General features: G+C 37.2%; 1 protein-coding gene across 1 annotated transcript; it reads right to left on the bottom strand.

Annotated features, from left to right (window-relative positions):
- Nucleotides 1–2,520: 2,520 nt before the first annotated feature.
- On the bottom strand, nucleotides 2,521–3,555 carry LOC147368290 (putative olfactory receptor 7A2). Its single transcript, XM_086413451.1, has one exon. It carries the CDS (start codon nucleotides 3,523–3,525, stop codon nucleotides 2,521–2,523), a length of 1,005 nt encoding a protein of 334 aa, XP_086269577.1. The 5' UTR covers nucleotides 3,526–3,555.
- Between the last annotated feature and the right edge of the window lie 8,054 nt (nucleotides 3,556–11,609).

Genomic DNA, 11,609 nt, shown 5'->3' with positions numbered 1-11,609 from the left:
TCCCAGTAATCTTGATTCCAGCTTGTGCTGGGAGAAATAACAATAACCTCAGATATGCAGATGACACCACCCTTGTGGCAGAAAGTGAAGAGGAACTAAAGAGCCTCTTGATGAAAGTGAAAGAAGAGAGTGAAAAAAATTGGCTTAAAACTCAACATTCAGAAAACTAAGATCATGGCATCTGGTCCCATCACTTCATGGCAAATAGATGGGGAAACAGTGGAAACAGTAACAGACTTTATTTTCTTGGGCTCCAAAATCACTGCAGATAGTGACTGCAGCTGTGAAATTAAAAGACGCTTGCTCCTTGGAAGAAAAGCTATGACTAACCTAGAGAGCATATTAAAAAGCAGAGACATTACTTTGCCAACCAAGGTTCGTCTAGTCAAAGCTATGGTTTTTCCAGTAGTCATTTATGGATGTGAGAGTTGGACTATAAAGAAAGCTGAGTACCTTAGAATTGATGCTTTTGAACTGTGGTGTAGGAGAAGTCTCTTGAGAATCCCTTGGACTGCAAGGGGATCCAACCAGTCCATCCTAAAGGAAATCAGTCCTGAATATTCATTGGAAGGACTGATGCTGAAAATGAAACTTCATTCTTTGGCCACCTGATGTGAAAAACTGACTCATTTGAAAAGACCCTGATGCTGGGAAAGATTGAGGGCAGGAGGAGAAGGTGATGACAGAGGATGAGATGGTTGGATGGCATCACTGACTCAACGGACCTGAGTTTGAGTAAACTTTGGGAGTTGGTGATGGACAGGGAGGCCTGACATGCTGCAGTGCATGGGGTTGCAAAGAGTTGGACACGACTGAGCAACTGAACTGATAAGAGCACACCATGAAAGGAGCAAATGGCCAGCTGGTCACATTTCTATAAAGAAAGAATCTCCTCTTGGAGACCAGTGTGCTTCAAAAGGAGTCCTTCTTCCTTTTCTCATGCTCTTCCTTGGGAGAACTACCAGCATTTCCTCTGATTATGCAACCTTCCTTTATTTTTATTTCCAAGAATCACCAACATCTAAATTTTAAATAGGATTGTCAAGTTTAGATTAATTTTTAAGTATTAATGTTGCCAAGGATAGGAAGGCATGCTTGTTTTCCCATTTTGTCACCAACACTGTAATTACTATTACTATGAATACTACAATAATAAATAAACAGTAGAGGCATTTATGGGGGAGATAAAAACTTGATTCTGCATTCAAAGTACCTTGACAACATGACAGGTGTCTCTGTGAGCAAAATCAATCCACAGGAAAAGTGCAGCAAAGTCAGGGGAGGGCACAAACAAGAGGGAAGGAATCATGTTTCTAGGAGGAACACTACAATCCTGCAGGTCAGTCTCTGCATGTAGATCCTGACAGCAAATCAAACCATACCTGAGAAACAGAAGCCAAGGGTGAGCTATCCGAAATTTATAGCTATTATAAACATGCCAACATTATTCAAATAGAGAAATTTCCTGTGAAAAACAAAATGCAAATCTATGCTCGCCTAAGCTCAAAGAAATAAAGACTATTTACTTTTGGACTCTGTGGGAGAGGGAGAGAGTGGGATGATTTGGGAGAATGGCATTGAAACATGTATAATATTATATGTGAAATGAGTCGCCAGTCCAGGTTCGATGCATGATGCTGGATGCTTGGGGCTGGTGCACTGGGACGACCCAGAGGGATGGCATGGGGAGGGAGGAGGGAGGAGGGTTCAGGATGGGGAACATGTGTATACCTGTGGCGGATTCATGTTGATATATGCCAAAATCAATACAATACTGTAAAGTTTAAAAATAAAATAAAATATTAAAAAAATAAAAAATAAAAAAATAAAAAGCTGAGACATTACTTTGCTGACAAAGGCTTGTCTAGTCAGAGCTGTGGTTTTCTACTAGTTATGCATGGATATGAGAGTTGGACCATAAGAAAAGCTGAGCACTGAAGAATTGACGCTTTTGGATTCTGGTGTTGGAGAAGACTCTGAGGGTCACTTGGACTGCAAGGAGATCAACTCAGTCAATCCTAAAGGAAATCAGTCCTGAATACTCATTGGAAAGACTGATGCTGAAGCTGAAACTCCAATTCTTTGACCAGCTGATGCAAAGAACTGACTCATTGGAAAAGACTGTGCTGGGAAAGATTGAAGGCAGGAGGAAAAGGGGCAAAAGAGAATGAGATGGTTGGATGGCATCACTGACTCAATGTACATGAATTTGAGCAAAGTCTAGTAGTTGGTGATGGCCAGAGAAGCCTGGTGTGCTGCAGTCCATGGGGTCCCAAAGGATTGAGCTGAACTGATTCTTAGTAAATTAAGGCAGTTCCTTGCAATATATAGGATTTTTCAACTTTTTCATATCAAAATTTGAGAAAACAGTAAGGAAACATGAAGAAAAAAAAGAGAAGAAAGCCATTGCATATCTTCATTAATAAATGAGGTAATTCCATTGTACCAGATAGTTGAAAAAATAAAAATTCAGGAAATAAATAAAACAGCAACTTTCACTTCCACAGTCGGATTAAAGAATCACAACAACTGACTCTGAGGAATTGAGCCTTGCAATGATGGGCATTTCTCCAGACCTAGAATTATTTGCCTTTTTGGACTCACCATCATGAAGAGTCTTTTCAGAGCCCCATTTATGTCTTTATTTCTCAGACTGTAGATGAAGGGATTCAGCATGGGTGTGACCACAGTGTACATCACCGAGGCTGTTGCACTTGAGTGTAAGCTGTGGGTAGAAGCAGAGCTAAAGTACACTCCTAGGCTTGTAGAAAAAAATAAGGAGACAACTGAGAGGTGAGATGCACAGGTGGAAAATGCTTTATACTTCCCTTGAGTTGATGTGATTCTACGTATAGAGGAAACAATCTTTGAGTAAGAGTAAAGGATACCAGTCAGGGCACCACTACCTAGCAGGACAGTTGTAAAATAAATCACCATGTAATTAAGAAAGTTGTCAGAACAGGCAAGTTGGGTTATCTGACTGAGGTCACAAAAAAAGTGGGGGATTTCCACATTAGTGCAAAAGGAAAGCTGCAACATCATTAAACTTTGTAACAAGGAATTCAGAATACACATGATCCAAGACACCAAAACCAGTAGTCCACAGATCTGGGGATTCATGATGATTGTGTAGTGCAGCGGGTGACAGATGGCCACAAAGCGGTCATAGGCCATCACTGTCAGGAGGAAGATGTCCAACACTGCAGAGAGTAGGAAAAAATAAATTTGTGTGATGCAGCCTTCATAGGTTATAACTTTGCTCTGGGTCTGGATGTTCCACAACATCTTTGGGACAGTGGTAGAGATGAAACAGATGTCTACAAAGGACAGGTTGGAGAGGAAGAAGTACATGGGGGTGTGGAGGTGGGAGTCTGAGCTGACAGCCAGGATGATGAGCAGGTTTCCAAAGACAGTGATCAGGTACTTGGAGAGGAAAAGTCCAAATATGAGGGGCTGTAGCTCTGGTTCTTCTGAGAATCCCAGGAGAATAAATTCTGAAATTTGTGTATCATTGCCTGGTTCCATGTGTTTGAAGTAACTACTAGGAAAGAAAAAAATGATATTACAAATATTCATACAAACTTGAAGGAAATATATAATTAAAATTGGCCTTACACTTGGCCATCAGGAAACTAATTTTAATATTCTGTGTGCAGATCTGGTTTAGTGTTTTCCCTGTGCAATCTGTGACTTGAAATTTTTGTTCCAATCAACTTTCCCCTCAAGAAGTTATGTATTCTACAGTTTTAATGAAAAATTCTTCATGATTTCAGGAATGTAAATTGAGCTCTGACCATGATTCATTAATAGTTACTATCTAGGCAATTTCTTCAAAGGTCCTGAAGAGCAAAAGTGCCTACAGTTCAATGATGGATAAAAATATGTAAGCCATTAATAACATTATACAATACTTACAGATGGCAACAAGTGGTATAAAGAAATCTAGAGCAGCTATAAAGGAGACAGTGAATAGTGCATTCACTTTGTCATGGGTATTTAGGCAAGACCTGAAAACAAGGTGACATTTTAGCAGTGACTTCATGTAAGAGGTGAGAAATGAAAGGCTGTGTGTGGAAGTGTGTGCCTGGCAGAAGGAATGTCCAGAACTCATATAAATAAATTCAAAAATGAAAGAGGAGATTTTACAACTGATACTAGAAAAATGTAAAGGATGATGAGAGATTTTTGTGAGCAATCATATGTTGTTGGATAATCTAGAAAAAAAAATGGAAAAATGTCTAAAAAAATACAACCTCCCAAGATTAAATCATTATAAAACAGAAAATGTGAAGAAGTAAATCACTAGTAAGGAGGTTGAACCAATAATAAATAACCTCCCAACAAACAGATGTCTAGGATGAGATGCCTTCACTGGTGAATTATACCACACATTCAAAAAGGAATTAATATCAATCTTCAGAAAGTATTTGAAAACTAGAAGGGGAAGAGACTCTTCCAAATTCATTTTATAAAGGCAGAATTACCATTATACCAAAATCAGACAAGGACTCTACAAGCCAAGAAAATTTAAGATGAGTATCCCCAGTGCAAACATTCTCAACAAAACACTAGCAAAACTAAATAATGCACAAAAAGGATCATGTATCCTGATCAAGTGAACTTATTCCAGGCATGCAAGAATGGTTCAATGTCTGTGATCGATCAATGTGATATAATACATTAACAAAATGAAGGATAAAACTTGTATAAACTTTTCAACAGATGCAGAAAAACCTCTTGACAAAATCCAACATATCTTTATGATTAACATCTCTCAACAAATTGGATAAAGCAGGAACAGAGCTCAACATAATAAAGGCCATGTATCACAAGCACAGAGCTAACATTATATTCAGTGAAGAAAAGCTTTTCCTCTTTGAACAGGAGCAAGACAAAAGTCAGCTGTTTATTTTCCAGTTTCATTTAAAAAATAATTGATATACACCACTGTGTAAGTTCTTGGGATATAGCACGAAGGTTTAATTTGCATATATTTTGAAATGATTACCACAGTGGGTTAAGCTAACATCCATCTTCTCATATATATACAATAAAAATAAACTAAGAAATAAAATAAAAAATAAACTAAAAATTTTCTCACCTCAGGAATGAACCGGGGTCTCCTGCACTGGCAGGCAGATTCTTTACCATCTGAGCCATGAGGTAAGCCCCTCCTAGTGATTAGAATTCTTATATTTACTCTCTTAACAATTTTCCTATATATTGTACAGCAATGTTAGTTAGGTTGTTGTTTAGTTGCTAAGTCGTGTCCAACTCTGTGTGTCATTTTTTATGGCTAAGTGTTATTTCACTGTGTGCATTTGCCATAACCTCTTTATCCATTCATCCATCCATTGAACCTTAGGTCATTTCCATATCTTGGCTTTTGTGAACAATGCTGCTATGAATATCAGTTGAAAATCTGTTGCATTTCTCTACATTAATCATGAACTATCAAAAATAGAAATTAGGAAATAGCACATTTTCTAACTGCATCAAAAAGAATAATATACCTAGGAATAATCAAGCAGGTGTTAGACCTGTGCACTGAAAAGTATAAGACATTGGTGAAAGAAATTGAAGAAGACACAAATATATGGAAAGATATATCCTATTCATAACTGAGAGAATTAATATTATTTTAAAATTAATTAATTTATTTTAATTGGAGGCTAATTACCTTACAATATTGTGGTGTTTTTTGCCGTACATTGACATGAATCAGCCATAGGTGTACATGTGTCCCCCATCCTGAACCCCTCTCCCACCTCCCTCCCCATCCCATCCCTCAAGGTTGTCCCAGTGCACCGGCTTTGAGTGCCCTTTTTCATGCACCAAACTTGGACGGATGATCTATTTCACATATGGTAATATACATGTTTCAATGCTATTCTCTCAATTCATCCCACGCTCACCTTCTCCCCCTAGAATTACTATCGTTGAGACGCCCATACTACCCAAAGAAACCTATAGATTCAATACAATGCCTATCAATGAATAAATGAAAAAATAAGCTATGTCTTTTTAATTTAGCCATAAAAAGTAGTGAAATATTGTTATTTGTGATAGCATGGATGGACCTTGACTGTTTTATGTTAAATGGACTAAGAAAAATACTAATACTATATAATCTCATGTGTGGATACTGTAGTATCCCAAGGACAAAAGAACAGAAGAAAAACCAGAATTGAAAGAGACACGTGTACCCCAATGTTCATCACAGCACTGTTTATAATAGCCAGGACATAGAAGCAACCTAGATGTCCATCAGCAGATGAATGGATAAGAAAGCTGTGGTACATATACACAATGGAGTATTACTCAGCCATTAAAAATAATACATTTGAATCAGTTCTAATGAGGTGGATGAAACTGGAGCCTATTATAGAGTGAGGTAAGCCAGAAAGAAAAATACCAATACAGTATACTAACTCATATATATGGAATTTAGAAAGATGGTAATGACAACCCTGTATGCGAGACAGCAAAAGAGACACAGATGTATAGAACAGTCTTTTGGACTCTTTGGGAGAGGGAGGAGGGGATGATTTGGAAGAATGGCATTAAAACATGTATAATATCATATAAGAAACAAATTGCCAGTCCAGGTTGGAGGCAGGATACAGGAAGCTTGGGGCTGGTGCACTGGGACGACCCAGAGGGATGGTATGGGGAGGGAGGTGGGAGGGATGTTCAGGATGGGGAACACATGTACACCCGTGGCGGATGCATGTTGATGTATGACAAAACCAATACAATATTGTACAGAAAAAAAAAAAAAAAAAACATCCAGAATGACACATTAAAAATTCTATCTCTCCTTAATAAACCAAAATTTAAAAATATATGTAAAAGAATATATATATATATATATATACATGTATAAGTGAATCACTTTGCTGTACAGCAGAAATTAACATTATAAATCAAATATCCTTCAATAAAAGTAAACTTAGAAAGAAAAAAAAAAAAACAAGGAGGGCCTTGGAATGCAGGAACAGGAAAAAACAGACTCTTATTGTCCCTCCCTCCCCCATGTTGTAACTATTAAAGAATTTCAGGTCCTCCTGAACAGTATAACCTGTCTCCCCTCCTACCCATAGGGAGAAGGCATTTGCCTTACTCTTCCCCCACCTCATCCAAGCAGCAAATCACCCATAAGACCCCTATCCTGTTCATTGTACCCTTGGTATAAAAATGGACTAAGTACCCCTGTTCAACATCAGCTGTCCCTTGAGCTGGCCCACTGTTCTAACAGCATCTTCCACTCTAATAAACTTTATTCTCCACTCATTCTGCCTGTCTGGAAATTCTTTTCCAACCTGCACACAGACCATGACAGTTTCTAAAATAACAACAACAAAAAACCCTAACCTTAACAAAAAATGAGCTCATAAAATAGAGAAAAATTAGTGGTTGCCAGAGAAAGATGAGTAAAATGGGTAAAAGAAGTAAAAATATGCAAACTTCCAGTTATATAAATTGTCATTGGGATGTAATGTACAGAATAGAGTCTATAGCTTATTTAGTTGCATTTTGAGATTTTCATTTTTAATTAATTTTTATTGGAGTATATTTGCCTTACAATGTTGTGTTAGTTTCTAATGTACTTCAAAGTGAATCAATTGTATTTATACATATATATTTTTCTTTTTTGGATTTCCTTCCCATTTCTGTCACCACAGAGCACTCAAAACTAATAAATTATCACTTCACACCTGTCAGAATGAACATCATCAAAAAATCTACAAACAATAAATGCTGGAAAGGATGTGAAGAAAAGGGAAACTTCTTGCACTGTTGGTGGGAATTTAAGTTGATACAGCCACTATGAAAACAGTAAGGAAGCTCCTTAAAAAATAAAAAAAGAGAACTACCATATGACCCAGCAAGGGGCTTCCTCAGTGGCGTAGCAGTAAACAATCTGCCTGCATTGCAGGAGATGAGTGAGATGCTCATTGGATTCCTGGGTTGGGAAGATCCCCTGGAGGAGTGCATGGCAACCCACTCCAGTATTCTTGCCTGGAGAATCCCATGGACAGAGGAGACTTGCAGGCTACAGTCCATAGAGTCACAAAGAGTTGGACAAGACTGAAACAACTGAATATGCATGCATGCAATACCCAGCAATCCCACTACTGGGGACATATCCAGAGAAAGCCATAATTCAAAAGACACACACATCCCAATTTTTATTGTAGCATTATCTAAAATAGTCAAGTCATGGAAGTCATCTAAATGTCCATCGATAGAAGAATGGATGAAGAAAATGTGGTACATATAATTAAGAACATTGGTGAGTTTTAAATTCATATCTTGGTTTTTTTTAACTTTCTGGGATTTCCTGGAATATTTATAATCTATTGTCGGGTGAATCCATAGATGTGGAACCCACAAATTCAGAGAGCCAAATGAACTAATGTAAGAGGGTAGGATATGCCAGAAAAATGTTTCCCATATTCTAAGATTGAGACCCATTAGTGTTGCAGACTAAATAACATACAGTCAAATACTTGAGGACTATCATTAATAATCTCTGTAATATTGCTTCATAGTTCTCTTTGTCCTGTTCTGTGTGAATATGCGTGTATGTGTTCATTTTTAGAAAAAAAATTTTAAATATAAATTTATTTATTTTAATTGGGGGTTAATTACTTTACAATATTGTATTGGTTTTGCCATTAAGGTTTTTGTGAGCAAGCATGCAAGATCACAAAATAAAGGCATGGATTTGATACATAGTCAAAAACATCTAGAACCCAATGCATTAAAGGCAAGAAACGTTTAAGAAGAGTTGTTCTAATAATGAGGGGAAAGCAACATAAATGAAGAGCCCAACAGAGGAGCCAGGTTGCAGATAGAGGAGGCAACAATGTGGGTGCTGACATCATCTCAGTCTCGAGGGACCAAAGACTGACTGGACTTTTACCACTGCACTTGCTTCACCATGGAATCCACTTCATGAACTTGGTCTTACTAAGATTTTATACTTATCTTTGTTTATTTGACAGCAGTTTTTTTTTTTTTTTTTTTTTTTTTAAATCATGCAGCTGTGTATGTGCTGGCCCTTCTTTCATTTTCCTCTGTGGTATTCCTTTCTGTGTTTTTATTTAGCTTTGGCTTTGGTCATTTTTGACACATCCGATGGGCATGCTCAAGACCTGGTTCTGTTCCTAGGCTTAATATGCAGAGGCTTATCCACACCATACTCCATAAAATACTACATAGGCTATAAAGTTTGTCTTTTAACATGATTTATCTCTGAGGTCAGTATATCATATCCATGCATTTATATTATGTAATAGGCCTTTCCCATTATGATTTAAGGTCCAGAGGAACAGAGACTTCATATTTTGTTCACTTTTGTGTTTACAAAATATGTGCATTTATATAGAAAATAATTGAAGAAATGAGAATTCACAAAATAAAAAATATGGTAAGGAAAATAAAACCATGTGGAAACTAGTGGATTCAAACAATTTATTAAATGATATTTAACAAAAATCTAATACTGATTATGAAATAAGACATATAAAGTAAAAACTTAATCACATCCACATGGGTCTCTTAATTAAAGATTATATAAGAAATATAAAGATACAATTTTTGAAAAGTAGATAAAGAAACTATATTAAGTTAAACTTTCTATCAATAAAAACATAAACAGATTCCAATATGCTTATGAAAAATGTCAGTAGCCAGTTGAATGCCAAAAATGTTTTCCACAAGAAGGGAGAAGATGATTATTATTCTTAAAAACAAATCTAACTACAAAAGGCAAAAAAGCTACCATTAAGGAAGTACAGATGTGAAATAAGAACACAATGCATATAAAAGTCTGCTATTCTTTTCAGGGATGCAGAAAATTTTTCTCCATATAAAATGTAATTATATGTAAGGGTGTGACATGATTAACTAATAGAACTGATCATACAAAATGTGTACATTTTCACACACTCCCCACATATATCTAAATTTATATTTAAAATGATTTATGTCAAACAATAAACTAATTGGGAAAAAATCACTTTTTTCTGAAAACATTAAAAAAAATTAAAAAAAAAAACTTGCAAGGGTGGATGCTCAGTTGTGTCTGACTCTTTGCCACCTTATGGATTATAACCCTCCAGCATCCTCTAGTCTATGAGATTTTCCAGGCAAGAATGCTGTAATGGTTTGCCATTTCCTCCTCCAAAGGATCTTCCCAAGACAGGGATCAAAACTGAGTCTCCTGAATCTCCTGCATTGGCAGGCAGATTCTTTACCACTGAGCCATTTAGACCCTTATACATAAATTGTGTTAATAATATTTACAATCAATTTGCAATACAGAATGTAAACCTGCCACTTGCTCAGTTATGTCCTACTCTTTGCCACCATGGACTGTAACCCCCCAAGCTTCTCTGTCCATGAAATTCTGCAAACAAGAATACTGGAGTAGGTTGACACTTCCTTCTCCAGGGATCTTCCTGACCCAGGGATCGAACCCAAGTCTTCCATATTGCAGGCAGATTCTTTACTGTCTGAGCCACCTGGAAAGACCCTGGTCCTGGGAAAGATTGAGGGCAGGAGGAGAAGGGGTGACAGAGGATGAGACAGTTATATAGCATCAACTGAATGGACTTGAGTTTGAGCAAACTCTGGGAGATAGTGAAGGACAGGGAAGCCTGGAATGCTGTAGTTAATGCGTTGCAAAGAGCTGGACATGGCTTAGCAACCGAACAACAACAAAACTGCTGTTGGAAGGTAATGTCTACCTCCTTTGACCTGGACTTTCTTAATGTATGCAGAACATGCTCAAATATACTGCAACTTAGAAATTTGAAAAATATTCTTTATTTGCTGCATAGTCCTCCACATATAATACTATACTTTCCTACTCCTCTGAAGAGCAAATCTCATGTATGTTTTAATTTTACTGGAACCATATTTTTATCTCACTTACTTTACAATGTCATCATACTGAACCTCCATTCCTACCACTTCCTTGTCAGCTTGCACTGCAGATTCAAACAGACACATCCTTATTAACATAGTAAATAAATCAATTATACTTCACTAGTTAATCAAGAATACAAACACAGTGAGCTCTCATTTCTGGGCTAGAATGATTAGGTTCTCAGGTGATTTAAGATAAAAGTTCTCAGGTTCAATTTTCTCTGAATCTTTTCTGGAGCACCTGCTGGGTTTTCAGACTTACCTATATGGGGTCTCAGAGAGGGAGTACTCTGGTTGAAATCTGAATTACTCTTTGAATTGTTGATGGTGATAACTGAAGCTCTGTCACCAGACAAGACAACAGAGAGTAGTGGTAAAACGTTGGCTCCTGATCGAGACTTATGACTCCAAAGCACCTGCCATGTCCTGTCCAGCTTAGGGATACAAACACTAAGACATTTCAGCAGGAGAGATATTAATAGCTCTCTATACTTGCTCACTAGGCACATTTCCCTCCCATTATTCCAATCGCTAAGCACATGATTTCCCACTGGGCGTCTGGAATAAACAGAAAGGCAAATTCTCCTAATGGCTCTGTTCCCTAGAGATCAGGTTAGAAGTCAAGTGAATCCAGTCTTTTATTACACTTGTCCTCAATCTTTCCTGATTTT

This window comes from Bos grunniens, chromosome 7 (genome assembly GCF_055505025.1).
Source record: "Bos grunniens cultivar Pamir isolate PY7600 chromosome 7, Bosgru_T2T1.0, whole genome shotgun sequence".
NCBI classification, from domain to species: Eukaryota; Metazoa; Chordata; class Mammalia; order Artiodactyla; family Bovidae; genus Bos; species Bos grunniens.
The sequence above is the reverse complement of the archived record's forward strand: the minus strand, read 5'-3'. Positions and strand labels throughout refer to the sequence as shown.

What these genes read in the sequence shown, in the direction of transcription:
- LOC147368290 (XM_086413451.1), bottom strand. Translation starts at nt 3,525, where the DNA reads ATGGAACCAGGCAATGATACACAAATTTCAGAATTTATTCTCCTGGGA.